At 40.0% G+C, this 27,277-nt stretch overlaps 1 protein-coding gene across 1 annotated transcript in view; it reads right to left on the bottom strand.

Annotated features, from left to right (window-relative positions):
• XRN2 (5'-3' exoribonuclease 2) overlaps positions 1-27,277 on the bottom strand; it is an 85,860-nt gene that overhangs the window by 39,214 nt on the left and 19,369 nt on the right. The window contains 18 exon segments of the mRNA XM_005672749.3: positions 3,013-3,085; positions 3,731-3,820; positions 3,913-4,020; positions 5,259-5,287; positions 5,290-5,393; positions 8,698-8,816; positions 14,466-14,597; positions 16,108-16,152; positions 20,112-20,219; positions 20,303-20,360; positions 20,463-20,596; positions 20,682-20,756; positions 21,761-21,918; positions 22,593-22,643; positions 22,781-22,853; positions 23,867-23,956; positions 24,033-24,091; positions 25,565-25,676. Of these exon segments, the coding sequence (XP_005672806.2) occupies positions 3,013-3,085; positions 3,731-3,820; positions 3,913-4,020; positions 5,259-5,287; positions 5,290-5,393; positions 8,698-8,816; positions 14,466-14,597; positions 16,108-16,152; positions 20,112-20,219; positions 20,303-20,360; positions 20,463-20,596; positions 20,682-20,756; positions 21,761-21,918; positions 22,593-22,643; positions 22,781-22,853; positions 23,867-23,956; positions 24,033-24,091; positions 25,565-25,676 (1,618 nt within the window).

The raw sequence follows: 27,277 nt of genomic DNA, 5'->3' as shown, positions 1-27,277 counted from the left end.
GCGGGATCCGAGTCGCATCTGCAACCTACACCACAGCTCACGGCAACGCCGGATCGTTAACCCACTGAGCAAGGGCAGGGACCGAACCCTCAACCTCATGGTTCCTAGTCGGATTCGTTAACCACTGCGCCACGATGGGAACTCTAATATACATTATTTATATATATATACATGTTAAAAAGAAACTAAGTTCTAGTATGAATTTTATAGCACCTAAAAAATTGGGTAAACATGATGGAAAAAAACCTAGGGAGTTGTTCAAATGTAGTCATACACTTAAGAAAAAGTTACATCATGAAAAAATATAACATTTTCTAGCTTTTGTCTTCTACCTACTAGATTTAGGATCTAAGCAAACTGTCAGAAATACTTTCCCACAGTGTCAACTCCAGAAGCTAACTCTAAACAATAAGCAACTTGCAGTGCTAAGAAAGCAATATGGTTGATAAGTACCAAACCAGCCCCACTGGCCAGGGTTGGAAGGAATGCCTGCACCCAGATGTGCTGATGGTAAAGCCTGAGAATGAGCTACTTTTTCCTGAGCACATATTTCCTACGTTACCTGCACTGGCTCTTTTAATTCTCTCAACAACCCAGAGGCAGCCCAATGGTGGTCAGACTCTCTGTGCCCAGATCTTAGTTCTGCCGCTGTGTGACTCTGATTAAATTACTCAAATTCTCTGTTCATACGTGAAATACACAGCATTCATAATGTCCATGCTATATTCGTCATATATATACCAAGCCAATATTATAAAAATACAACATCGCTATTACATACAATGTTGGTAAGTACGCATGTTCCATAAATGTTGGAAAAGTACCCAGATATATTTTACCTTCTATCATTTTAAAATGTCCTCAACTTACACGAGGAATTAACCAAGTATTATTATATTCCATAAAGTCTGAAAGATAACAGTACTAAATTTTACCTCAAGAAAGGTTATGTTCTTACTAGAGAGTCTAATAAATGAAAAAGTGATTTCTTAGTTATGATACCAAAAGCAAAAGCAAAAAACAACAAAATAGTTTAAAAAAACTGGACTTCATTAAAATTAAAAACTTACGCATCCAAGGACACCATCGACAGTGAAAAGACAGCCCAGAGAATGGGAGAAAATACATGCAAATTATATATCTGATAAGAGATTACTGTCCAGAATACATAAAGAACTCCTAAAACACAACAAAAACCCAATCAAAAATGGGCAGGAAGTTCCCCTGAGGCACAGGAGATTAAGGATCCAGCAATGCTGCAGCTGTGGCACAGGCTGCAACTGCAGCATGGGTTCAACCCCTTCCCCAGGGACTTCCACATGCCATGAGTGCAGCCAAAAAAAAAAAAAAAAAAAAAAAAAAAACAGACAGAGCAAAGGCCTTGATCAGATACATTTCCAAAAAAGATACAGAAATAGCTAATAAGCACATGAAAAAACTGATCAACGTCACTAATCGGTAGGGAAATGAAAATCAAAACCACAGTAAGATACCACTTCATAGCCATCGGGATGACAATTACCAAAAAAAAGAAACAATAAGTGTTGGTGAGGTTGTGGAGAAACTGCTACTGAGGTATATATACTGCCTTAGTTTTCCTTTTATACTACAGTATAGCAAGTTTTCTACATGCTTATATACATTTACTTATCCATTTAATGAACACAAATAAACTTACTTATATTTTAATTTACTACCTCCTATTCTCCTATGTCTCCTCTCCCTCTACGTTAATCCTCCACAAACCATCTTCAAAAACAACCTAATTCCCCAACGCATTTATCCAGAACAAAATAGGACCAGAGCACATTTACGAGGCCCCAATCAATGGCATTTCTCATTATCATTCCATCAAAGTAAGATGAAATCCTTATTACTACATAAATCAAGTCTACCCTAAAAATCTCATAATTATTACAATTAGTAAATTATTATTATTAAATTGATACTATTCCTCTTTGCTCCATAATTCTGAGTCATTTTACTGGTCTTCTGCACCCCGGGGAACAATCAAGGAAAAAAAAAAGTGAAAACATGGTATTACCAAATACGCTTATCATTTGAGAAAAATATACAGTGGAAGAGGTTAAAATGCTTTGCTGAACGGGGCTTTGGTGTCAAACAATAGCTGGGTTTTTGTAAGAGAACTTACTGTGTTTTACAGTCATCACACATTTTTTGAGTGGTAAATATGACCTTGAATTTAGTACTAATTTTTATTGGCCATTCTTACAAAATGTGTGAACAGAGGAACGGATAAGTAATATATAGATAAATAAGAAATAAACTTTAGGAGTTCCTGCTGTCACGTAGTAGGTTAAAAATCTGACTGCAGCAGCTCAGGTCACTGCAGAGGTGCAGGTTCGATCCCCAGCCTGGCACAGTGAGTTAATGGATCTGGCATTGCCACAGCTGCAGTGTAGGTTGCAGCTGCGGCTGAGAGTCAATCCCTGGCCTGGGAACTTCCATATGCTGTGCGTGCGACCATTAAAAAAAAGAAAAGGGATGTAAAATTTAGGTAATGGTTAATGTCAAGTATTTAAATTACATTTCTAACACATTTTTCAAAAGTTTCCATGGTAAAACTGGGCTGTGATGATCACTGTGCAACTATAAATGTAATAAAACTGAATTAAAAAAAGAAAAGTTTCCAAAGAGTGTGAACCAATCTCCACATGGACATGTTTCTATGATCTCTCAGCAACTCCAACTCACGAGGTGTCAATGGTAAGAAGGAGCAAGTCCCAAGTGCCATTAATCAATCACAAAGGAGATCAAAGATAGAATGATTAATCTATTTCAACACAATTTACTGTTTGTTGCAATGTGACTATTAAAATCATCAGTCATTGCTAATACCAGGTTGGAAGGCAAAATATAAAATTTTTACATACAATTCTTAAAACATTTATCTTTTACAGAAATTCTTCCGTCCCACAAATCATGTTTGTTCACAGTTTTACAAAAAAGAGAATATTATTTTAACAAAAAGGAATAATATCTAAATTTTACCTTGCCATGCATACTTCTTCCCATTCAAATCAATAGCAAAATCTTCTGGGTAGAAGTCAATTATACTAGAATCCTATACCAGGGAAACAAGTAAAGATTCAAAAAGGAAAGTCATACATTTCTGCTGTAAAGAATTTGATATTACTTTTGATCACAGGCCTGATAAGAAAATGAGCTTTCATTCCTTTAACAAAGGGTGTTCTTTAAGTTGCAGGTCTAGTGAAATAAAATCAACAATTTTATTTTAAAAGAGGCGGGGGAAATCATTATTATAGAAGAACATGAAAGCAGACAGCTGTGGGCCCAAGACAGTGAAGAATTTACTGACAACCCACTCTCTAGCTGGGTCTCACTCCCCACACACAAAAGCAGCTCAGAGGGGATTAAAAGTGGCCCAGTCTTCTGAGCTCTGTTAGCCACCACACAGGCTGGAACAAACAAAAATGATGCCCTACAGGTAGGCTGAGAGCAAAACAACTCTTCAAAGAACTTCTCCCAAACACAAATCGATTTTATTTACTGGGTAGGGTACTGATGGCCAATGAAAGCAGAGAAATAAATAAATAAAGTTGTGAAAAATATACAGAAGAACTCAAATACTTTGTTTCTACACTTCACTCTCTTACCTATGAGATGCAAAAGCAACTGTGACTAATGTTATTAGTAAATGTACAACAAAAACCCAGTTACCAACACAGTCAAAATACTAAAGACTCACAGGATCACTCATGAGCTTCCGCCATGATGGAGGTAGAAAGTTACCACTTGCAGCTGGAAAAACTCCCATAAGTTGTTCCAGTGGTTTAAACTGCAGAAAAGAAAAAATCTTTAACATATGACACACAATTTTTATCTAAGCCCAATTCTATAGATTTTATGGCTCTAAATAGTTAAGCTTACCGGTTTTGTACCCTTCTCGAAATCAGAGGGCATATCTGCAATACCTTCGAAGTCTGAAGCGAACGGTGCATAATGGAATGGATAATACCACTTCCAGGACGCACAGCCCTAGAATCATTAAAACCAAGAACCTATGTTAATGATATACACAGAAAAAAAACAAATAAAGATTAGATCAACCCATAATATTCTAAAATACGTGACTTCTAGTGTGTATTCCATAGATTATTTCTTACACGAGTCCTAAGTTATTAAATCTGAACTTTTTACTTCATACCAACGGCCCCTTGATTTAAAAAATACTGCAAAACATCTTTAATAAACAGTAGTTAATACCAATCTTTATATTCACAAACACAATTTGTTGAAGATTTTTATCCTTAAAATGTGTTTGGTGGCGTTTCTTTACAATTCGAGAGCTGCCATCGTCAAAGAAAACGAAGAGCAGTTTCAGCTACACTCACTGAGCCTACAGGTAGGGAAGGGACATCACTGTGACTGAGAATAAAAAGGGCAATAGTTTCATTTTACAATTCCCTGTTACATTTTCAGTGGTAACTTTCTCTTTATTATAAAAGTATTTAAGCAAGCTTGTTTAAAACAAACAAACCAAGTTATATTCACAGAAAAAAGAAGTCCTACTGATATGTGTCTTGACTCTGTACCTAGTGAGTTAAAGTCTTGGTGGGAGTAAAACGTGAAAATAAAATATTTTATATTTGACACTGAGCATATTAAGTTACTTTCTATTTACTAATTTCATCTATTCCCAGATGACACTAAACTTGCTTTACTCAAGCACAAAACCAGATATTAACTATCAGTGTTGCAATCCCCATATGCCTACCTAACCCCTCACCAATCTGACATCTCAATTATCAAAGGCTTTAAGTCAAATACAGATTACTCCAATTAGAAAGCACTTCACGTAACATCACTACATTATACGGAGGAGAGTGCATCATTCAGATCCCTTTCAAATTCTAATTCTAAAAAGCCTAGTATTTTCGGGCTTCCTGATCAGTCATTTAGATACTATTACTCGGTTATGTTTTGATTCCAATTAAAAAAAAAGTAAACTTCAGTCATTTGAAAGACAAAATACCCTCAACCAGACTCCCTGATGTTGAAAGCTTTTAACACACACAAAAAGAGCTTTGTTTATACGTTAACACCTAAGAAGCTTTAGAAACAAGTATCATTTAAATTAATGAAATTCTAAGTAGGAAGCCTAAAAAAATGAGTCTAGGTTTAACTTCAGAATACAGGTCAGTAATATATATTATTATAGAAATTATCTTCCTAAAATGATTAGCTAGATTTGGAGGAAACTATTCTCTTTGTACCTGGTAATAATATCGAAGAACCCAGCAGAGCCTTCAACATAAGACTGCACAACTTTACGACGGAATTTCTCATCAGCTGCGTCAACATCAAATTTGTTCTTGTAGTAGCGTTGTTTCCAACCAGCTTCCCATAACCTGAAAACCAGGTAATGCCAGTTTATGCTGAATTAATATACTTCTGATAACTGTGATATGTAAATGAACTAAACAGTAATACTAACAAACACAGCTTCATTTAACTATTTCTAAAAAGTCCACTCAAAGGATTTATTACCAATTCAATGATAAACATTAAGAACTCAAACAGGAGTTCCCGTCGTGGCGCAGTGGTTAACGAATCTGACTAGGAACCATGAGGTTGCGGGTTCGGTCCCTGCCCTTGCTCAGTGGGTTAACAATCCGGCATTGCCCTGAGCTGTGGTGTAGGTTGCAGACGCGGCTCGGATCCAGCATTGCTGTGGCTCTGGCGTAGGCCAGTGGCTGCAGCTCCGATTAGACCCCTAGCCTGGGAACCTCCATATGCCACGGGAGTGGCCCAAGAAATAGCAAAAAAAGACAAAAAAAAAAGAACTCAAACAGTGACTCTAGTAAGATCATTATAAAACTACATTTAAAAAAAGAATAATCACTTACTAGATAAAGAGCACTTGTTGGCTTAAATTTTCATATTGTTTTACATACTTTCCAATTGTGGAATAATTCTAAAACTACATTTTAAAATTCAAATACTGAAGAGATATTGATGAAATTAATACAAAGAAAGTCAAATTACTTCCAAAAAAAACCCCAAAAAACAAAAAAACCCAACGACTTACATGGGTCATTCTTTTCAAGGTAAAAAGCGGTTTATAAAATAATAACCTAGGCCCCAGGCAGTAGTTATGCACACACCTAACCCCAGGCAGTAGTTATGCACACACACACCTGTGGGCCCCTCTGAGCTCAGAGCCAGTGGCTGAAGGGAAGAATACATGCGTTTTGTATGTTCTGACAAAACTTAGAAACAGGTCAACCATTCACTAAATTATCATTAATTGCTAGAGACACAATGTGAAGAACCACATTTTCACCCAGAGCATATATTTTTCTAATTACTCATTTCTCAAACTCTAGGAAATTAAAACATTTTCTTGAAGGAACACAAAGAATATTCCCCCCAATCCCAAATCAGGACAGATCAGGAATATCAAGCTAACTCTACATTAATGTGATTGTCCACCACATGCCAGATCTGACAAATGAACTGCAGTCATGTTTCAGAATACAGGTATGCCCAGAGTTCCCTTCCTGGAGCAGTGGAAACGAATCTGACTAGGAGCCCTGAGGCTGCAGGTTCGATCTCTGGCCTCGCCCAGTGGGTTAAGGATCCGGCGTCGCCGTGAGCTGTGGTGTAGGTTGCAGATACGGCTCAGATCCTGCATTGCTGTGGCTGTGGCGTAGGCTGGCGGCTACAGCTTCGATTCCACACCTAGCCTGGGAGCCCTCGTATGCCTCAGATGCGGCCCTAAAAAAAAACAAACAAAAAAAGCAAACAAACAAACAAACAAACAAAAAACAATACAGGTATGCCCTTCTTTTCACAAGTTTGCTTTATACCACTTTGCTTTTACAAAAGACCTAACATTAATACATGTTCTCCCTAATCAAAAGAAATCCAATGAGCATCTTCCCTTTAAAAAAACAAAAACAAAAAAGGGCAACAACAAGTGGAAATCATGTTCACCACGCACTCCAGGAGCGGCAGAGTCCTCTCCAGCTCCTTCCCCAGGAACCACACAGAGCATCCAGCCCTCAGAGCTCTAAGTTGTGTCTGTGGGCTTCTGGGCTTTATCTCCATTTGTTTTGTGAGTCTGTCAGCAAGATGTGTCCTAAGGTAATTGCTTCTTCACTCTATGCCATTTTGGCTACGAAAGGTTTCATAGGCATCCTCCACTTTCAGATAGTGGGGGAGACCTGTACAACCATATCAATTTTCATTTCCCCCCCAAAACACAAAGCATTCACAGAATACCAATCAGGAGAAATATCCTCTATCCATAATGAGGATTATTACCATTTTACAGAAAATATTAGGAGAATAAATACTAAGACTCTCAAGCTTTTTTTTTTTTTTTTTTTTTTTTGTCTTTTTAGGGCCGCACCTACGGCACATGGTGGTTCCCAGGCTAGGGGTTGAATCGGAGCTGCAGCCACCGGCCTACGCCAGAGCCACAGCAATGCTGGATCCGAGCCGCGTCTGCAACCTACACCACAGCTCACGGCAACGCCGGATCGTTAACCCACTGAGCAAGGGCAGGGACCGAACCGCAACCTCATGGTTCCTAGTCGGATTCGTTAACCACTGCACCACGACGGGAACTCCAGGCATTTCTTGATAGAAGCATTTCTACTTTGACTATCCTTAGCACTAGGTTTAAACAAGTACTAAATAAATCAAGTTCACTATTAAGCTAGTACTGATCATGGCAGCCTCACAGCAAAACAAAAAAAAAAAACACTCTAAGAGGAAAATCCCTTGTCACAGAAGCTGAGGATAACAACTCAGGTCAGGTAAATGTTCCATGACAAGTCACCACAGATCTCAGAATCTGACATCAAAGGATATCTGTGAAATGCAGAACCATACATGACGTTGTGAGGTTCTTAATCATAAATATAAGCATACCATCTACATCTTATATAAGAAGCATTAGCTGCAGACCACTATTGTTTGTTTAACTTTTGAACTATATCATTTTGGTAAATTCTTAATGAGTTACTTTTATTTAGACTGTTGGCCTTCTGCCCTTGGAGTCCAAGATTCAAACTTGGATTTAATTATATGAGAGGGCTATTAATCTTATATAAAGATTCCAACTTCTGGACAAATTAAAGAAACAAGTTCCCTTTTATAAATGTTAATAAGTATACAGGTAAAGGGAAACTTTTCTGTCATGAAATGTAAGTGTGCATATGTTAAGTTCGTGGTTTTTAAAAATATACATATTTATTTCTTAACCAAATGACTTACGCATATTTCATCTTGAGGAAGAAACTTTTCAACTGATTAAAGCAAAACTCTATGAAGTATCCAAGTGTAACTGAACTTTCTGGGTTAAGCAGCCTGAAAATTTAATCTCAACACAGTAACATTCTGATCACATAGTCAGAGCTAAATACCTCATGTCTAGCCGATCTAGTGCCTGGTCTCAGAGGAAAAAGTGGCTTGGAGAACGAAAACCTGCACGCATACTAATCTAGATACTTAGGTTTAACAGCTACAGCTTACACATCTCACTGGAATTTACTGACTATTCTAACCCTCCAGATTAATTACTGGTGGATAAAAAGATCACAGGCAAGCATCTGAAGGCACTGCTGTTCTAAGCTAAATAGCATTAATTAGACCGCCTCTATTTCAGCAATTTGCTAACAAAGTGCTACCAAAAAATGGCTTCACCTGACATTATCCTCTGGCTCAGGTTCACTGTCACTGTCTTCTGCTTTTCGCTTAATTCCTCCTCTTGGAGACGGGGAGCCATCAGAAATGAAACTCGTATTAGGAGATACTGAAGGACTCTGCAAACAATGATGACATTACAGAGGAAGGACTTAATTACTCATTTCACATAAGGAGTGACATCCAACTGCTATTACCACCATGCTTCATGGTGATACATTTTTTTAGGCTGTTACATCAATATGGTAAATATACTTCGAAAGCACAAAGACTGATTGTGGCCTATTACACTCCCCGCTTCCCCCCGTCTCAAAAAAGTAGTATGGTACCAAGCTTCCTATGCTTAAACTCAAAAGAATTTGAACATTCTTAGGGTAAAAACTGATTCAGAAGGGAAAAAAAAACAAAAAAACAAAAACATTGATTTTATAGATTTAAAAAAATTACTATTTATATATTTTTTCCCTTTGGGGCTTTCCTGATCTTATGAATTCACAATCACTTTACACCAAAGAGCAAAACTGTAAAGGGGATATATATATATATACACACACACACACACACGAAATGAGTAACACATAAAATAGTGAAGCTGGTGACAACGAAGTTAAATGGTATGTGTTCAACCTAGTATAACCACTCTGGAAAGTAACAGTTTAGTAATAAGACTCTGGCAGATAACTGTTGAACTATTTTACATACGCTGTTTTTAAAATTCGATGTATAAATACAAATCTATCAGTCATCTTAGAAAAAGCACATCTAACTGGTATTTCAAAGACCTTGATACCCCACTTTAAATTCAGTATTATTCTCTTCCCTTTGTACCTAACTCAGTAAAGATAGGAGTACCCCATAGTATTTTAATATTTAACTAAAAAATTAAAATCTTCTGCAACTTTAGTTTTATGTTAAATGACCAAAAACATAACTGGCAGGAAAAGTTTCCATAGTAAAGGTTTTGTTCTAATAGTCACAGCATATTAGATATTACGAATAAAGTGAATTTTTTAAAATTAAAAGCTCAGTATTTTGATGAGACTATAAAACCTTAGCATGAAGGTAGTTCACATCATGAGCTAAGAGAGTTTGGTTTCTTTTTCAGTCTTTTTAGGGCCACACCTGTGGCATATGGATATTCCTGAAGCTGGGGGTCAAATCGGAGCTGCAGCTACAGGCCTGCACCACAGTCACAGCCACACTAAATCCAAGCCACATCCTCAATCTATGCCACAGCTTGCAGTAAAGTGGGATCCTTAACCCAATGAGCAAAGAAAAGCCAGAGATGGAAACTACATCTTCATGGATACTAACTAGTCAGGTTCTTAACCCAATGAGCCACAATGGGAACTCCCTAAGAAAGTTTGTTACAACAAAGCAAAATCATGTATCAAATACAGCTTGTAACACTTTCCTTTAAAAAATGTATAGTGTCCCATTGTCTTAGGATAGAGCATGAGGGAAGATAGTATGAGAAAAAGAATGTGTGTGTGTGTGTGTGTGTGTGTGTGTGTGTATGCTATACAGCAGATACTGACATAACACTGTAAATCAACTATAATAAAAAATTATGTGTTTTGGATAAAAATATACCATGCTCGTGGATTGGAAGAGTTAATATTATCAAAATGACTATACTACCCAAGGCAATCTACAGATTCAACGAATCCCTATCAAATTACCAAGGACATTTTTCACAGAACTCGAACAAAATATTTTAAAGTTTGTTTGGAAGTACAAAAGACCCAGAATAGCCAAAGACATCCTGAAAAAGAAAAATGGAGCTGGAGGAATCAGGCTCCTGGACTTCAGACTATACTACAAGGCAACAGTCGTCAAAACTGCATGGTACTGGCACAAAGACAGACATATAGATCAGTGGAACAGGATAGAAAGCCCAGAATTAAACCCATGCACTTACAGCCAACTAATCTATGACAAAGGAAGCAAGACTATACAATGGAGAAAGGACGGCTTGTTCAATAAGTGGTGCTGGGAAAACTGGACAGCCACATGGAAAAGAATGAAACTAGAATACTCCATAACACCATACACAAAAATAAACTCAAAATGGATTAAAGACCTAGATATAAGACCAGACACTATCAAACTCCTAGAGGAAAACATAGGCCAGACACTCTCTGACATAAACGACAGCAACATCTTCTCAGATCCACCTATCAGAGTATTGACAACAAAAACAAAAATAAACAAATGGGACCTAATCAAACTTCAAAGTTTCTGCACAGCAAAGGAAACCCTAAACAACCCAAAAAGACAACCCACGAATGGGAGAAAATCTTTGCAAGTGAATTGACTGACAAGGGATTCATCTCCAAAATTTATAAACAACTTCTACAGCTCCATACCAAAAAAAAAAAAAAAAAAAAAAACCATCCAAAAATGGGCAGAAGATCTAAACAGACAATTCTCCAAAGAAGACATACAGATGGCCGAGAAATAAATGAAAAGATGTTCAGCGTCACTCATTATTAGAGAGATGCAAATCAAAACCACTCTGAGGTACCACCTTACACCAGCCAGAATGGCCATCATCCAAAAGTCTACAAACAATAAGTGCTGGAGAGGGTGTGGAGAAAAAGGAACACTAGTACACTGTTGGTGGGATTGTAAATTGGTGCAACCACTGTGGAAAGCAGTATGGAGATTCCTCAGAAAACTAAACATAGAACTACCATCTGATCCAGCAATCCCACTCCTGGGCATCTATCCAGAGAAAACCACGACTCACAAAGACACATGTACTCCATTGCAGTAGTTCATTGCAGCACTATTTATAATAGCCAAGACATGGAAATAAGCTAAATGTCCATTGACAGAGGAGTGGATCAAGAAGAGGTGGTACATATACACAATGGAATATTACTCAGCCATCAAAAAGAACGAAATACCAGCATTTTTAGCAACATGGATGGACCTAGAAACTATCATGCTAAGTGAAGTCAGCCATACAATGAGACACCAACATCAAATGCTTTCACTGACATGTGGAATCTGAAAAAAGGACAGACTGAACTTCTTTGCAGAACAGATGCTGACTCACAGACAATGAAAAACTTATGGTCTCTGGAGGAGACAGTTTGGGGGTGGGGGTTGTGCTTGGGCTGTGGGATGGAAATCCTGAGAAATCAGATTGTTATGATCATTATACAACTACAGATGTGATAAATTCATTTGAGTAATAAAAAAATGAAGAAAAAATATATAAAATAAAATGAAAAAATGTGTCAATTTCACTCATGATACTGTATGGCCAATACTGTCCACCCCCGCCCCTCAACACGGCCAATACTGTAAAAAAAACAAAACCAGACAGGTACTGCTGTACTTGGAAAATGACATGGACACTGGTTTGGGTTTGAAACACCAAGTTCAGCCTTTCCCAGCTGAACAGCCTTGGCAATTCACTTAACTGTGAGCCTCAACCTGAAACAAGGATGCAAGATGCTCCCTCTTCACAGTGAGGCAAGGATTCAATGAAACAATACATGCGAAAGATCAGTAGCACACCTGATGCAATATGTCTTCGTCATTATTTTTTAAACCCCACACTAATTCATTTGGATTAGATTATAAAAGGAAATTGTATAAAAAATAAACTTCCTCAAATTGACAAAATACAAATTTTATCTTTGGATAACAAAAATAATGTATCTTCAAGGAGGAAAAAAAAACAAGGGCAGGGGTTTGCTCTTTAATACTAGGCCTCCACCGCTCTTTTCTCCTCTCTCTCTACCAAAAAAAGTATTATTTCCTAAACATACCAGATTCATACCAACTCATTAAAAACTTTTTTTAAAAAAAAGCTGGTTCGCAATCAGATTCTGTTAAATTGAGACTGGCTGCAGATGTAATGAAGCCATACTTCAGAATGCAAAATTTAAGAGCACATATTGATGAAGAAAGAGAAGCCATCTGATAAAACACTGATAATATTGACCATCAATAGACACTAGCCAAGTGCTACAGACTAACATGCCCAAACAGCTAACACAAACACAAGTACATTAAAAGCAAAAATCCGTAACTTTAAAGGCCATCTTTAGAAGTTTCCATGTGGCACAGTGGGTTAAGGATCTAGTGTTGCCACAGCTCTGGCGCAGGTCGCAGATGCAGCCTGGATTTGATCCCTGGCCCAGGAACTTCCACAGGCTGTAGGTGTAGCCAAAAAAGGAAAAAAGGGGGGAAGGAATCTTCAAATGAACTGGTAATAAAACTATGATTTCCTTAAATTCAGAACACTCTAAATGAAAATCCTTCTATGCAAAGACTCCAACAGAGATAACTTGTGTCAAGAGGAATTAAGACAGGATTAAATAAGCAACATAAACACCAGCCTCCCCACTCTTACTCTTGTAATGGCAGACATTACTAATCAACAGTGGGCCTAGTTCTAAGGAGCCTGAATATAATACTGGAATCCTTCTCAGGGCAATCACAGGCGGCAAAGTTTAAACCTTTCTTGCCTCCCTGCAGTTAATTAAAACAAAAACGCACTCTATCAGAAACATATGCTTGCCAATGCCAGTTCCTTTCAGGGGACCGCAGTCACTATGATCTCAAATGATGGATGTCAGCTTTTTCTGTTTTACCCAAGTGTCTCATTGCAATCCTTTGCACTGACCCTCCACATCACACTCTGCTAAGGGTGTAAAGAGTAAGACAACAAAAAATCAAACAGAACAAAAACACAACAGAAAGGCAGCCTTCTTCTCTCAAGAGATGCAAAGCCTCATTTCTCAAATTCCGAAACTAAAGTCCTAAAACTTCTAGCTGTGAATTTGTGGGGATGTAAATTCAACAAGCCTCCTGAGATGGCAAAAATTCCATATAGAGGAGTGCCCTACAACAAGGGATTGAGCATCAACAGGATAACTAATAAAATAATGAAACTTAAATATCCAAACTTCCACACTTCCTTGGATATATCATAGTAAAAGTTTACATAGTATCTTTTATCCTTCTTCAAAACTCTCTCTCATGCCTACTGTTCTGAAATAAGCCATAGCTCTGGCTATCTGCTGTCTGTGTACACCAGTTCATGCTCCGTCCCCTCACTGCTGCTTGCTGTCCTGCCATGTGCCCTGAGCTCCTGGTCCTCTGTCAGTACAACAGGAAGCTAATGGACCGCATACAGCCTTGCTGGCTGAGATGATCTGCTTCTGCAGAGTGGATTACAAGGTTCAAACCAGGAGGGACACCACAAGGCAAATCCATACAGTTTCTGAGTTTATAAATAGGGAGCAAGCAGAACTTGGGTAGTGAGAGCTACCTTAAAATACATACTCAGACCTATTCCATGCCTGACTTGGAGAGTGAGAGTTAAGGCAGGAAGGAATACTATTAGCAGACTGAGGAATACTATTCTGCAAAATGCCCATAACTGATCCCCAGAAGGAAAGGAGACACAAGGCAGCAAAGCCCAGCCTCTTCTCTTGCTGCAGGTATGAGATGTCTCAATGCCCCCTCATGCTCCTCCAGCACTTTCATACCTTTTGGGGAGGGGCAGGGGGTGGCACTGCAGCCACTCAGCCATCTATACTTGCATGCACTTTCTTTCCTGTCACATAATTTAGATATGTTTGTATTGATAAAGATGGTTGAACAGAATTACATATATCTCAAGGCAAAAGGAATTGAGAAAAATCCTAAAACAACTCCAGGCTAAATGATCAAATTCACATACAACTGCAAGGGGCAACTGAGAGTCGCCACTCCTCAATGCTACATAAAAGTAAGCCACTTACAGAGTTATTCTGCATCCTCATTTCATAGGCTGCTTGTCTCGGATTACTGGCTACTTGAGATCCTGGTGAATTTCTTGAGCCCAGGGCGTGAGGAGTTAATATTCCACCAGGAGAGAAAGACGGTTGATCTCTCTAACATACATGAAAATAAATGAATGCAGAAATTAAAATTAAATCATAACACAGTAAGACGACAGGAAGAAGAAAGGGCAATGGAAAGAGTTCCCACTGAAAGCACTTAAAAGACAAAATGGATATATGATAAAAGTACTGTGTTGTCTACACCTTGATAAGGTAGTAACGAAACCTTGTAAACAACAGTCTGCAACAGTAACTCTGCTCTCAAAGCGCATATAATATACATATAAGGTGCTGGTAGATACACTGGGTGTTTGAGAATGCAGCACTTTCACTTCCACTCTGTGGAACGATTCTAGTCTCATTAGGCTGTTCCACTCTGTCTACCTAGAGCTTCTGAACACACGGAGACATGATTTCAGGCAAATAAAAATAACACAAAATAAATCATAACATAACACTTACCTTAACAGTAAAAAAAAAATACTTCAAGAGTTTTATTTCTACTTAGGAAATACAATTTTATTTACCCTTCATCTTCCCGGAATTTAACTCTTTGGTAACAATTAATTAGAGCTATTATAGCTAAAATACGTGACAGCTGTAGCTGACTGATAAAGCACTTTTAAAATAGATATTGACGGAAAGAAAATAATAATATATGGCACAAACTATTATGCATAAAATGAAGAAGCTACAAGGATATATCGTACAACACAGGAATACAGCCAATATTTTGTAGTAACTGTAAATGGAATATAACCTTTAAAAATTGTGTATCACTGTATTATATGCCTGTAACATACACTACTGTACATCAACCACACCTCGATTTTAAAAGTTAACTTAAAAAAAGAAAAAGAAAATAATATATAAAACAGAAACCAAATATGCTGCTCCCAATCCAAGTGGTTTGGAACCTACCTACAATAATAAATAACTCTACTTTTCTCCCTTCTAGGTTCCTGAAATTTCTCACACCCAATAAAATATAATAATGATGAAAGGCAGTCCCCCAACTCTGTGAGTGTAAAACTGAGGAAGGAAGACAAGAACCACCAGAGGTACTGGACAGGACTGTGCGACCTGGACCAAGGGCAGAAGCAGTAAGGGAGGCGAGGCTTGGGGTCAGGAGGGGACTGCAGGGGAAGTGCTGGCGGCTAGAGCTCCACCAGACCAGTGTGCTCTGCAGGCCAGACTAAGAGAATTGGACTCTGAAGGTGACTTCGAGCAGAGAAACCACAAAGCTCCAAACCTCCTGTTCTAGGAAGACAAAGACACAGAGTGTAGTGACTTGCAAGGAGATACAAAGGATTGGCTGTTTTTATCTCAAAAACAGTATCTGATTATTGTAAACAACACAAATTGCTAAATGCCCCCTTGGCCACCTCCTGCCCATCAAGTGCTTCCCTGCAGACTCCAGAGAGAGAGGGAGCTCAGAAAGGGTACCACGTCCCTAAGCAACTCCTACTGGGTAAGGAATAAAAAGCTACTGGACTGACCATCTCTTCTCAAATCGTAAACTTATACTATTACCAGACTGAGGGAATTAGTTAAAACTTACCTTCATTCTCTTTCTTTTTTCTTTCTGTCGTCTTCTAAAACTGTCCTAAAAGTATAAAATCCACATATTCTGTCAAATAATTACACAAAAATGTAAGAGTTAAACATTACCAGGAATGATTCAGGAGACAATTAAAGTTTTAAAGGAAGACCCCAGAAACTTAGGGACATAATTAAACTAAGCAATGGACTGTATGTTCACAACTGTAAACGATGAAGAGCGCTCTAAATTTTTAGATACAATTTATACTGTTCCTCTTACTTTTTTTCAGATAGTCTTTAATATCATTTCAGGAAAGAATGCAAGACTCATGACAAAGACTTTGGTGTTACCCTGGAGTGAATAGGCTGCCGATATGAAGAACATACAAATAAGTAAGAAAACAATTCTTCAAGTTGTAGCTGAATATAGCTATTAAGATGATAATTTTTAAAAATCAACAAGACAATTTAACAATGAGCCTCTATTACCTAAAAAGGGCTGCACAGTTCCTAACCCTGTAACATGTGTGGCACAAGTGGGAAAAGAGAGCAGAGGGGCTCTAAGTAAACACTCCCCACCCAGATTCCAGCAAGTTGACCTAATGAAAGAAAGGAAGAAAATTCAGACATCTGTACTGTTTATCCTGGACCAGTTTAATTCACAGGAAAAGGTCCAGTCTACAATGATCTTCCCCTCCGGTATTTTCAAAATGTAGCCATGGTTTCAAGTAGACAGGATTTAGGTTGCTCTTGCTCCCCACTGACTGGGTCATTCAGAGGCCTCCTCTCCCCAGAAAGCACTGCTCCCAGCCCGAGTTCCTGCGAGTATCACAGCTGAGGCAGCAGCAGGGCCCGCAGGGCTGCACTGATGAAGCACGAGCTGCTGCACCTCCATCATTCCAAGCCAGTGCTGCCCCTGCAATACGATACTGAGCTCAGTCTCAGGCATGTGCCTTCTGGGGGAGCGCTGAATGCTGGATACAACGGGATTCTATGGCGTGAACACCACCAACTTCTCTAATCAAGCTCTTGCCCCCATTGTAATGAAACGTCTCTAATCTGACCATGACTCCTCTTTGCTCTGCCCTGGCTGCCAGGACACTACACTCACCTGGCTTGCTTTCTTGCTCTCTCATGCGCTTTCTCTCTCTCTCTCTCTCTGTCTGTCCGTCCCTCCCTCCCTCCCTCCCCCCCCCCCCCCCCCCTCATTGCGGGCCTTTGTTCCACGGCTGGTGTTCCTCTGGGCCCAGTACTTGGACTGCTCCACTTCTGTGTTCTCACGGAAGTAATCACTTGTCTCATGGCTTTAAGACCATCTATATGCTGAGGACTCCCTGACCAGGACCTCTCCCCACTCAACTTCCCCACCGGGTGTCTTAAACCAGCATGTCCACAACGAATCCCCACCCCCAGCTCTGCGCCTCCCAGTCTTCTCAGCACAGCTGCTCAGACCAGACATCTCTCAGAAACTTCGAGCCACACCTGGTACCTTCCTTCTCTCACAGCTTGGACTGCATCTCTTAGCCAAGCCCATGGGTTCTACCTTCCAAACATGTTCAGAATCCAGCTTCCTATCACCCTCTCCGTGCCGCCACGGACTCCCTTAGATTATCCCAAACAAGCCTCTTAACTGGGCACACTGCTCCTGCCCATGCCTCCACACAGCAGCCAGAATGACCCTTTCAGAATATGTATCAGATCCTTGTCACTTTTACGCTTAAATGATACAGACTCAAAGCTGAAGCTCTTTAATGACCTAGAGCGTTCCACCAGATCCATCACCTTGCACCCTCACACCCTCCCAGTCTTTACTCCAAACCTTTTCTAGGGCTGCAACCTCCCCACCGCTGCCACCTGAGACACTTCCCCACCTGCTTACATTTCCTCCTCAGTCCTTATCACTAACACATGACACAGCTTACTCCATTTATTGTCCATTTCCCCTGGAAGAATATCAGCTCCATGAGGTCAGAATTTTTGTTTTTTTCTGTTTTGTTTTTTGTTGTATCAGTAACACTCAGAATACTATATGGCACGTGGTAAACACTTAATAAATATTTGCTGAATAAATGAACATTTGCAAGATGAAAGGTGAATATCAAAGCTCATAAAGTAAAAAGCATGCATTTCTGATCTAACTGTTCAATTTTAATAACAAACACTGATGTATTCCTGTTCTACTATCTACTTTGCTATTTCTAAGGGAGAACCCCTGGACAGGCCTTACTGACTTTAACCTTTGTTTGTGCAATATATGCCTTTGGAAGTCTGTCAAAAGCCGCAGACACACTTCCCAGGCAAAGACATACTCTCACATACTTTTACATTGAATTTCCAGGGTTCATATATTTCCCCAATGCCCAACCATGTGACAGACATCATATGACATCGGGGACACCAAAAAAGATCCAAAGCTGTAAAAGGCCCTCCTCTCTGCCAGGCCAGTAGGAAACCACATTTACTTAAACCTGAAGCACCCAGGCATCTATCACATGTCACATATCCACTCAAATGCCAAACACCATCAACATTTAACAGTACAGAATCTGCTAAAGCCACATAAAACGACTTTTCTAACATGATGTCTTTATACCAAGTAGTGCACAGTATGTGTGGTTTTGTCTTTAAGCATAAATGGCAGGAGGTGAAGTAGAACCACTGTAATTGTTGAGGACTCAAGTTAGACATTTGATATCCCAAAGTTAGTTCTGTTATTTGAATTTCACCTGTAAAGATTACCAAGTACCAAAAGCTCTGAAAGCATGCTTACAGTCCATAAACAGTACCCAAAGTTCTAAAGAAGAGGTCCCTAGCAGCAGTAAACAAAGCTGAAGAAAACATAAAACCTTGTCAGATGCGATGACATGATTTAATCTGCTAGGAGATCTAAAGCAACAGAGCAACAAATGTCATGCTGCCATTTGCTCGCAACAGATGAGTTTAGAATGTCAGTTTTTGAAAGGATTTCCTCCTCTTTCCTTCTGCTCATGGGACTCACTACTTTCCTCCCTTGCTCCTCCCCTCCACCCTCCCTGCTCCCCAGGGCTCCTGAACCAAGCTGAGGACTCAGGGCCTGTCCCTCCTACTATGACACCTTGGGCAGCACCAAGGGCTTCTCCTCTCTTGAGGGACCTCTTCCCAGCTCTCTAGAACTGGCTCCTCCTTCTCCTAAAACACCCACACAGCTCTAGGCTCCTGATGGAGGCATTTCCACTCTCTAAGAGTTCCCAGGAATTTCAAGTTCACACTCACAATGGCACGAGCTATCTCCCATCTGCTAACAGTCCTCAAATCTCGCCCCACATACACCCATCCAACTGGTCCCTGGACTTTTCTCCTCTCAGGTGCCTTTGGCCCTTCAAAGTCAGTATCTGCAGAATCAAACTCATCTCAACCTCATCCCACCCTGTCCTGCTCTAACCCTGGGGCTCTCAACTTCAGTGACCGGCACCAGCAAATCCCAACTGCCCCAGTCAGAAACTTGGACTTTCCACCGTGGCACTCACTCACCCTACCATGGGTGGCCAATTCCCAAGCACGTGCTGACTTTATTTCCTTCTTTTATATCCACCTTTTTACTCAAAGCTGCAACCCACTGCCTTGTCTGATGCAATCTAACCCAGACCCCCACACTCTGCCATCAGAGGACAGAGTTCCTAGACCTAGAACATAAATGATGTCTATAAAACACAGCAGCCAATAGTTCAAGTCCAGCATTCTTCTAGCCTTGGAACCCTCATTTCATGTCCTACTGATTAGACAGGTGTTTGGATTCATATCTTAATTAAGATTAAGAAGAGAGAAAAAATTACAATGCAGCTCACACAGTATGCAATACACAGTTCCACACAGTTCACGGCTTTTAAAAAATCATCAAGGCACTGACTGCTTAGGATTATGTTGACGATTAATACACTGTAATGATTTAACAGCGCACTCAAAGAGGTTAAAAGGACAATCACAGGATCATCATAGCCTATTAGAGACAGGAGCAATTTAGCTACTGCAATAGAAACACTTTACCTCATCATCCTTTCTCTTTTTAAAAATGCTATCCTCAACTTCACCAACTGCTAACATGATCATCTGTACTCTCTGCAGATTGACATAACCACTTTCTGTAAGGTAACCCTGTAAGTGATAAAATACATGTGAAATGATCTTCTCACAAAAGCAAATACTTCTGTTTTGAAATGATTCAAGAGTGAACTTACCCCAGTTTTGTGTACCACATTTTTGTATATGTTAACCAAACGGTCAATTGCACCTTCCCTGCCACCAGGAAACAAACATCACGCGTTAGGACCAGAGTGTGCACTGCAAAGGCAAGAAGGCTAGACAGCGGTGTGGAGACAGACACACACACACACGTACCTAATCTCTAAGGATGGCAGGTGAGGAAGGAAGTCATTTCCCACAAAGAAGCACATGAAGACCCAGTCGTCAATGCTCCTCTCCACATCAAACGTGAATGGCAGGCTGGCCATGGTGAGCTCTCTTTCCAAATACTGTAACCAAAAAGGAAGGCCGCCATTAAAGCCACCAAAAGGCACCCGGCTTCAGCGCACTGACGCCAAGGGCCATGCTACCTACCTCACGAAGGACACTGAGACGTAGGAAGATGAACTCTCCCTCTGCACTGGGAAGGCTGTCTGCCAGCTCGTCGTGCTGCGAGAGAGGGAGAGAGGGCTCAACACGTCTCCTCTGAACCCTGGAATTTTCTCCAACCAGACAAATGTTACAGCTTTTTCTAAAGCAAGATTCATTTTAACATCACCAGTATTAAAAGAAGAACCCATCAAACCATTTTAAAACTAAAAACTACCCATAATTTCAATCACACCTAGACCAGGGATTGGCGAACGTCCTTTGCAAAGGACCAGACACTAAATATTTCAGCTCTGGGGGAGACACAGACGGTCTCTGTTAATATTCTTTAATGTTTTATTTTCTTGTGATAATCCTTTAAAAACAGAGAACCTTCTTAGTTCACAGGTCAAATCTGGGGCCGTGCTATGCCGACTGCTGCCTTCACCCACCCAACACTAACACTCTGATGCATGTGCCTCACCCTTCTCTGTGAGTATGTATACGCCTTACCTGCTTTTTTCACCCAACACATTGAGTGAAAAAAAATATGGTTAAAGAGCTACCATATTCTTCAAATAGAAACCCCTTTAAAGGAGAATGGATATAATCAAGTGAACCCAAAATATGTAGAAATTAGGAGTAAGCTAAAAGTACCAAGAAGTTTAAATATTTGATCCGTAGTCCTTCTAAGAAGAATAACCATTTGAAACAAACAACTTCCATAAAAGAATCATGTGCACTGGGCATGGTCACCTATGAGACCTCATCATCGTGTAGACTGAAGCTGTGTCAGGAAAAGTGGAGAGGAGAAAGAATGAATGCATGTGGCTGTTAACGCGTTTACTTTCAAAAGCTCTGAAAGATACATCTTCAGCAGAGGTAACAGAGCAAGTAAGATCCTAATTAACCACAGCCTTCCCTTTACGCAGTTTAAAATGAGGCAACCTTAACATACTTAAGTGCCACTGAACGGTACACTTAAACATGGTCAAAATGGTATATTTTCTGCTCCATAAATTTTATCAATCAAAAATAAAATGATAAACTTTTAAACGCAGTTGCTACCATCTCAAAGTTCTTACCTTTCCCTTCTTTTCTCTTGGCAAACCTTCACAGTCCTTGACCTCATGTCCAAATTGATTACAAAGACCACAGGGTTTGGGTTTGTTTGGTTTGAATTCTTCTCTGATAATGGTAAAGTTGGGTTCGTGTGTAGCAAGGCCGAGCATAATGAGATCAGCTATCAAGCAACAACAGAACACTCAACAGTGAGCACTTCCAGAAGACCCTTACCATAGCCAAAGGCAAGACATTGTCATGATGCAACACATCAACGCAGAGAAGCCAAAATGTGCACACAGAGGCAGCAAAGCTGAAACGCCTAAAACTTCCATGGGTCTAGAATGTAATTACCACTGAGGAGTCAACACTTGGAAAGTTTTCATTTTAAAAGGTTGAAAAATAGAAAAACAGAAGTTCCCGTCATGGCTCACTGGTTAACAAACCCGACTAGTTTCCATGAGGCTGCGGGTTCAATCCCTGGCCTTGCTCTGAGGGTTAAGGATCTGGCGTTGCTGTGAGCTGTGTTGTAGGTCACGGACATGGCTCAGATCTAGAGCTGCTGTGGCTGTGGGGTAGGATGGCAGCTGCAGCTCCGATTTGACCCCTAGCCTGGGAACCTCCCTATGTCGCGGGTGCGGCCCTAAAAAGACAAAAGACAGGAAAAAAAAGATTGAAAAATAAAGGCAGATGAACACTAATCACAGATCAAACAAGTGCATACTAGTTCCCTTTCAGACATAAAATAAACAAGGTATTTTAGAATTCCCAGGCAACCACGAATAATCCATTACTACACACCAACCCATCAACCTACTTAATCTAAGAGATTCAGATCCCAAAGAAGAAACTTACCATCTGCTCCACACAAGCAATGATGAGTGTTTGGGTCATGGTTAGGCTGGGCTAAAGAGAGGGGAAACACGTATTATATTTATATATTGTATACCACAGGAATATCACATTTTACTTACTATTTTCTACACAATTGCTTGTCTTCTTTTAATAGAACATATAATCAAATATTTATAAGTGAATTTTACCTCTCTGTCTTCTAATGTAATCCATGATTTTATGTTCCCCTTCACCAGGAGCACTAGCATCAGACAAAATAACCTGTAAAAATAGTTTTTAACATTTTTAGTTCATCCCCAATTTTCTAGCACAAAAATCAACAGAATTGAATTATCTTAAAATAAATTGGGATAATTCTATTGTTACTCATTGAAAAATTTTCTTAATATGGTGTGTATGTGTTAGACATCAAAATTATTTCATTGGTTAACTCACTACTTGCAACAGAATAAAATAAAATGTTTGGATCAAACTTAGCCATCAGAAAAACAGATCAGTTCACATGTTTCTTCTATGCTTACTGCTACTCAAGTATACAGCACCAAACCACATAAGCCCTGAGAGTAATCAATAAAACAGCCATTAATGGAGTTCCTGTTGTGGCTCAGCAGTTAACAAACCCAACTAGCACCCACGAAGACTCGGGTTCGACCCCTGACCTCGCTCAGTAGGTTAAGGATCCGGCGTTGCTGTGAGCTATAGTGTAGGTTGCAGACTCGGCTTGGATCCTGCACTGCTGTGGCTGTGGTTTAGGCCGGCAACTATAGCTCCGACTGGACCCCTAGCCTGGGAACCTCCATATGCCATGGGTGCAGACCAAAAAAAAAAAAAAAAAAAAACCCATTAAATATGATGTACCATATCTAATTAACAGGGAAACAAACCAATGAATCTAAAATTACATAAAAGTTTTTACTTAAATCCCAGGAGACTATAGCCATTCTTTAAAGGCAGCCCCATAACTTTAATCTTGCTGTATTTTGATTTCTAATAAAAGAAATTACTTTCATATATATGTATTTTAAATCATGAGCCCCATTTTATGGCTTCACAGTGATGGTAAGAAGACAAAATTGGCACTGAGAGAAAAATTCAGCTGTCTCTAACTGGACCATGCAGGCACCCCACCTCTAAAAACCCGGAAGATTCGCTTTGCTCTAACAGCCAGCCAGCATTTTATGGGGGAGAAAAAGGACAAATAATACCAGTCACATCAAAGGAGAGCCTCAAATCACCACCGTGATCTTTCTGAAGGACGAAAATGTGGAACTTACTGTCAGATTTTTCCACCCGGGGTCATTATTTAAACGATCAGCTATGTAATAGCGAAGGCATTTAGCAAGATTGTCCATGAACTCAGTTCCCTAAAATGATAGAAGGAAATAAATTAACCTATAATTTAAGAGTTAGCAATAGCTAGCAAAGTATGAGACTACTTACTGGTGTAATACAGTTGCTGTCAAATCTCTCTTTTATTTCTTCTGGAGGAAGGAAGCCACCTAGAGAAAAAGGGGCAATGCTTTGTTCTCCCCATAAACTGTGAGGTAAATTACTCAATATTAGGCCAGAACAACAAAAACAAAAGTTCAAATACAAGAGAAAGAGAGGTGTTGTCACCTGAGGAACAATGTTCCCCCTTTTCCAAAGAAAAGAAGATTCCTCCCCTCATGACTGTCAAACAATATATGTTGTCCAAAGATATTACACTGTTTTACAAACCTATAAAAAAATTAAGATGTTCTTCCTAATGCCCCTGCGACAGAACACACACACACACACACACACACATACACACAGGTTAGGGGTTCTAATTCCAGTAACAGTTCTTAAGGTGAACGAGCCTTAGAAAAACAAAATTAAAACGCTGAATTAAGCACAGCTTTAAATGATAAGAAATAAAATTATCAGGTAGAGGGATTTTAAAGTCCTATTTTTCCCTCTATATCACTGATTAGATTTTTCTAAAGACACAAATATATAGAATAACATCTTCAAGAAAGAAGACATCTTTACAAGCAAAGATAATCTGTTAAAAATAAAAACAGGCTGTAGAATATTAACTACAAACTGCAGCTAAAATAGGTATATATTTACATACTTCTAGCAAATTAAAATAACATAAAATACATTCTAATCACAAGCCTAAGCTGAATACACTGTCTCTCTTTTCCCACCAGCCAAATGTAACATCCTGAATCCATGATGGTGGTTTTCCCGGTCGCCATTCTGGCTTATTTAAGTCACTCTGCCAACACGCACTCCACCCCCACACAAGTGTCTCGTGAGAAGCGGTCTCCAGGGGCCTCAGGACCGCTGGTCTTCCTGCCCTCGGAGACTTAGCCAACTCCTACCTCTGGACCCATCAGGGCTGTGAGGAGCAGAACGATGCCCACATTCTACCCTACAGGTCCCTCCCCTAAATTGAGGGAACACAGGTACCCGTCCCCCACCTCAGTACCTGTCACCTCAGCTTGTACAGAGCATGTATATGACTGAGAGAAAGCCTTGTAGCACAAGTCCCACCAGCCCAGGCCTCGTACAGACCTGAGTTCTAAGGAGTGAGCAGGCCACCAAGCCTGACCTGAAGAAATGTTTACAAAACGGTAATTTTCTAGCAGGCCCCACAGAAAAAGGAAAAAAGAGGCACTTTTCATGAACCTCTAGTTAATAGGTACATGAAAGTGAGCTGACTGGCTGCACTTGCGCTGACAGAAGTTGACAATTTGCTCTCCCTTCCAGAATTCCCTCCCTTTATTCCCAACTTTCCCTTTTACTAGAGTTTGGAAATGAACAGGCTTATTAATGGAATTAAGGATTCTATTAACTACTTTTCCTCAACAGTGAACATAAATTTCCCCTGGATGTCCTGGAACCCCAATTAAATTAAAACCTGATCTACTTGTAAGGAAAAGGTGCCACCCCTTCTGCAAACACTTTATAAAAAGTCCAACTTCAAGATGCACATTCTTTACCTTTTGCCAGTATTTCTTCCCTGACTCGCTGCTTCTCTACTGCTGCTTCCATTCCTTCTTTGGATGCTCTGAACCTCCTTGAACGCTGCTGGTTCATTTTAGCGCGCGGCGCCTGAAAACGTGTATTTCATATTCACATAATACTATTCACAATATTTGTATGTAACTAAATCTGTACATTATCTTGAGTAAGTTGTTCTTACAAAAATAATACACTTGGGAGTTCCTGTCATGGTGCAGCAGAAACGAATCTGACTAGTATCCATGAGGTTGCAGGTTTGATTCCTGGCCTCACTCAGGGGGTTAAGGATCTGGTGTTGCTGTGAGCTGTGTGTAGACTGCAGACGCGGCTCAGATCTGGAGTTGCTGTGGTGTAGGCCGGTAGCTATATAGCTCTGATTAGACCCCTAGCCTGGGAACCTCCATATGCCACAGAGATGGCCCTGAAAAGCAAAATAATAATAATAACAATAATAATAATAATACACTAAAATGGAAGAGTTAAGTAACATATCTCAACAATCCTTCCACCACAGACAGTAGATCCTAAGAGCTTAAATTTGGACCAAGAACCTTAAAAGCTGAGCCCAGTCAGGTGAGTGAGTGGCGTGTCAAAAGGACAAATCTCGGAATCTCCAGCGTTAATGAACCCAACTAGCATCCATGAGGAAGCGAGTTGGATCCCTGGCCCCACCCAGCGGGTTAAGGATCTGGCTCTGCCATGAGCTATGGTGGTGGCTGCAGACACAGCTCAGAGCTGGTGTGCTGCGGCTGTAGCATATGCTGGCAGCTGTAGCTCCGATTTGATCCCTAGCCCAGGAGTTTGCATATACTGTGGGTGTGGCCCTAAAAAAGAAAAAAAAGGACAAACCACCCATGAAGCCACAGCACTTAATACTGTAAGGTCCATGACCTAAAGGCTTCTTCCACTGGGTATGGTGCTTCAAGGCACTCAAAACACAAAGCTTCCTTTATCCAAAGACTGAGCCATCATGCAGTGAGTGAGCAGTTTCTACAGAACCAGGACCAAGAAGCTCTGCCCACACCTGAAAGGAAGGATAGTTTCCAAATGGGATTCATAAGACCCCCAAAATCTTTTCTGTATTTTTCACAATAACTACCACTCTCTCTCAACAATAAGGTGCAGCAGGTAGAAAGGGAACAAAATCTGAATCAAAAGTATTCTTAAATCATTCTAACCAAATATAACATCAATCACTGGATGAGCCTGAATGAAGTGAACTGAACTGTAAGGTTCTGAAATTACTGAACTGGGTTTGGGGCTGGAAGAGACTCTCAAGTATCCGGTCTACATAAAATAAGTTACTTCATATTCTCTTCAACATTTCTCTTTCCCGGTGTTCCTGTAGTGGCTCAGCGGCTAATGAACCCGACTACTATCCATGAGGACGTGGGTTCTGATCCCTGGCCTTGCTCAGTGGGTTAAGGACCTGGTGTTGCTGTGAGCTGTGGTGTGGGTCGCAGACTCGGCTCGGATCTAGAGTTGCTGTGGCTGTGGTGTAGGCCGGCAGCGGTAACTCCAATTCAACCCCTAGCCTGGGAACTTTCATATGCCTTGGGTGTGGCACTAAAAAGACACACACACAGAAAAGTTCCCTTTCCTGTCAAATGAGACCACCTCCTCTAACTTAACATTTATATTAAAAAAAAAAAAGTTACAGACAAGGGCGTGTACATACACATACAAACGTG

The sequence above is a fragment of the Sus scrofa genome, chromosome 17 (assembly GCF_000003025.6).
Source record: "Sus scrofa isolate TJ Tabasco breed Duroc chromosome 17, Sscrofa11.1, whole genome shotgun sequence".
Taxonomy (NCBI): Eukaryota; Metazoa; Chordata; class Mammalia; order Artiodactyla; family Suidae; genus Sus; species Sus scrofa.
Note: the sequence above shows the minus strand (reverse complement) of the source record. Positions and strands in the feature narration are given on the sequence as shown.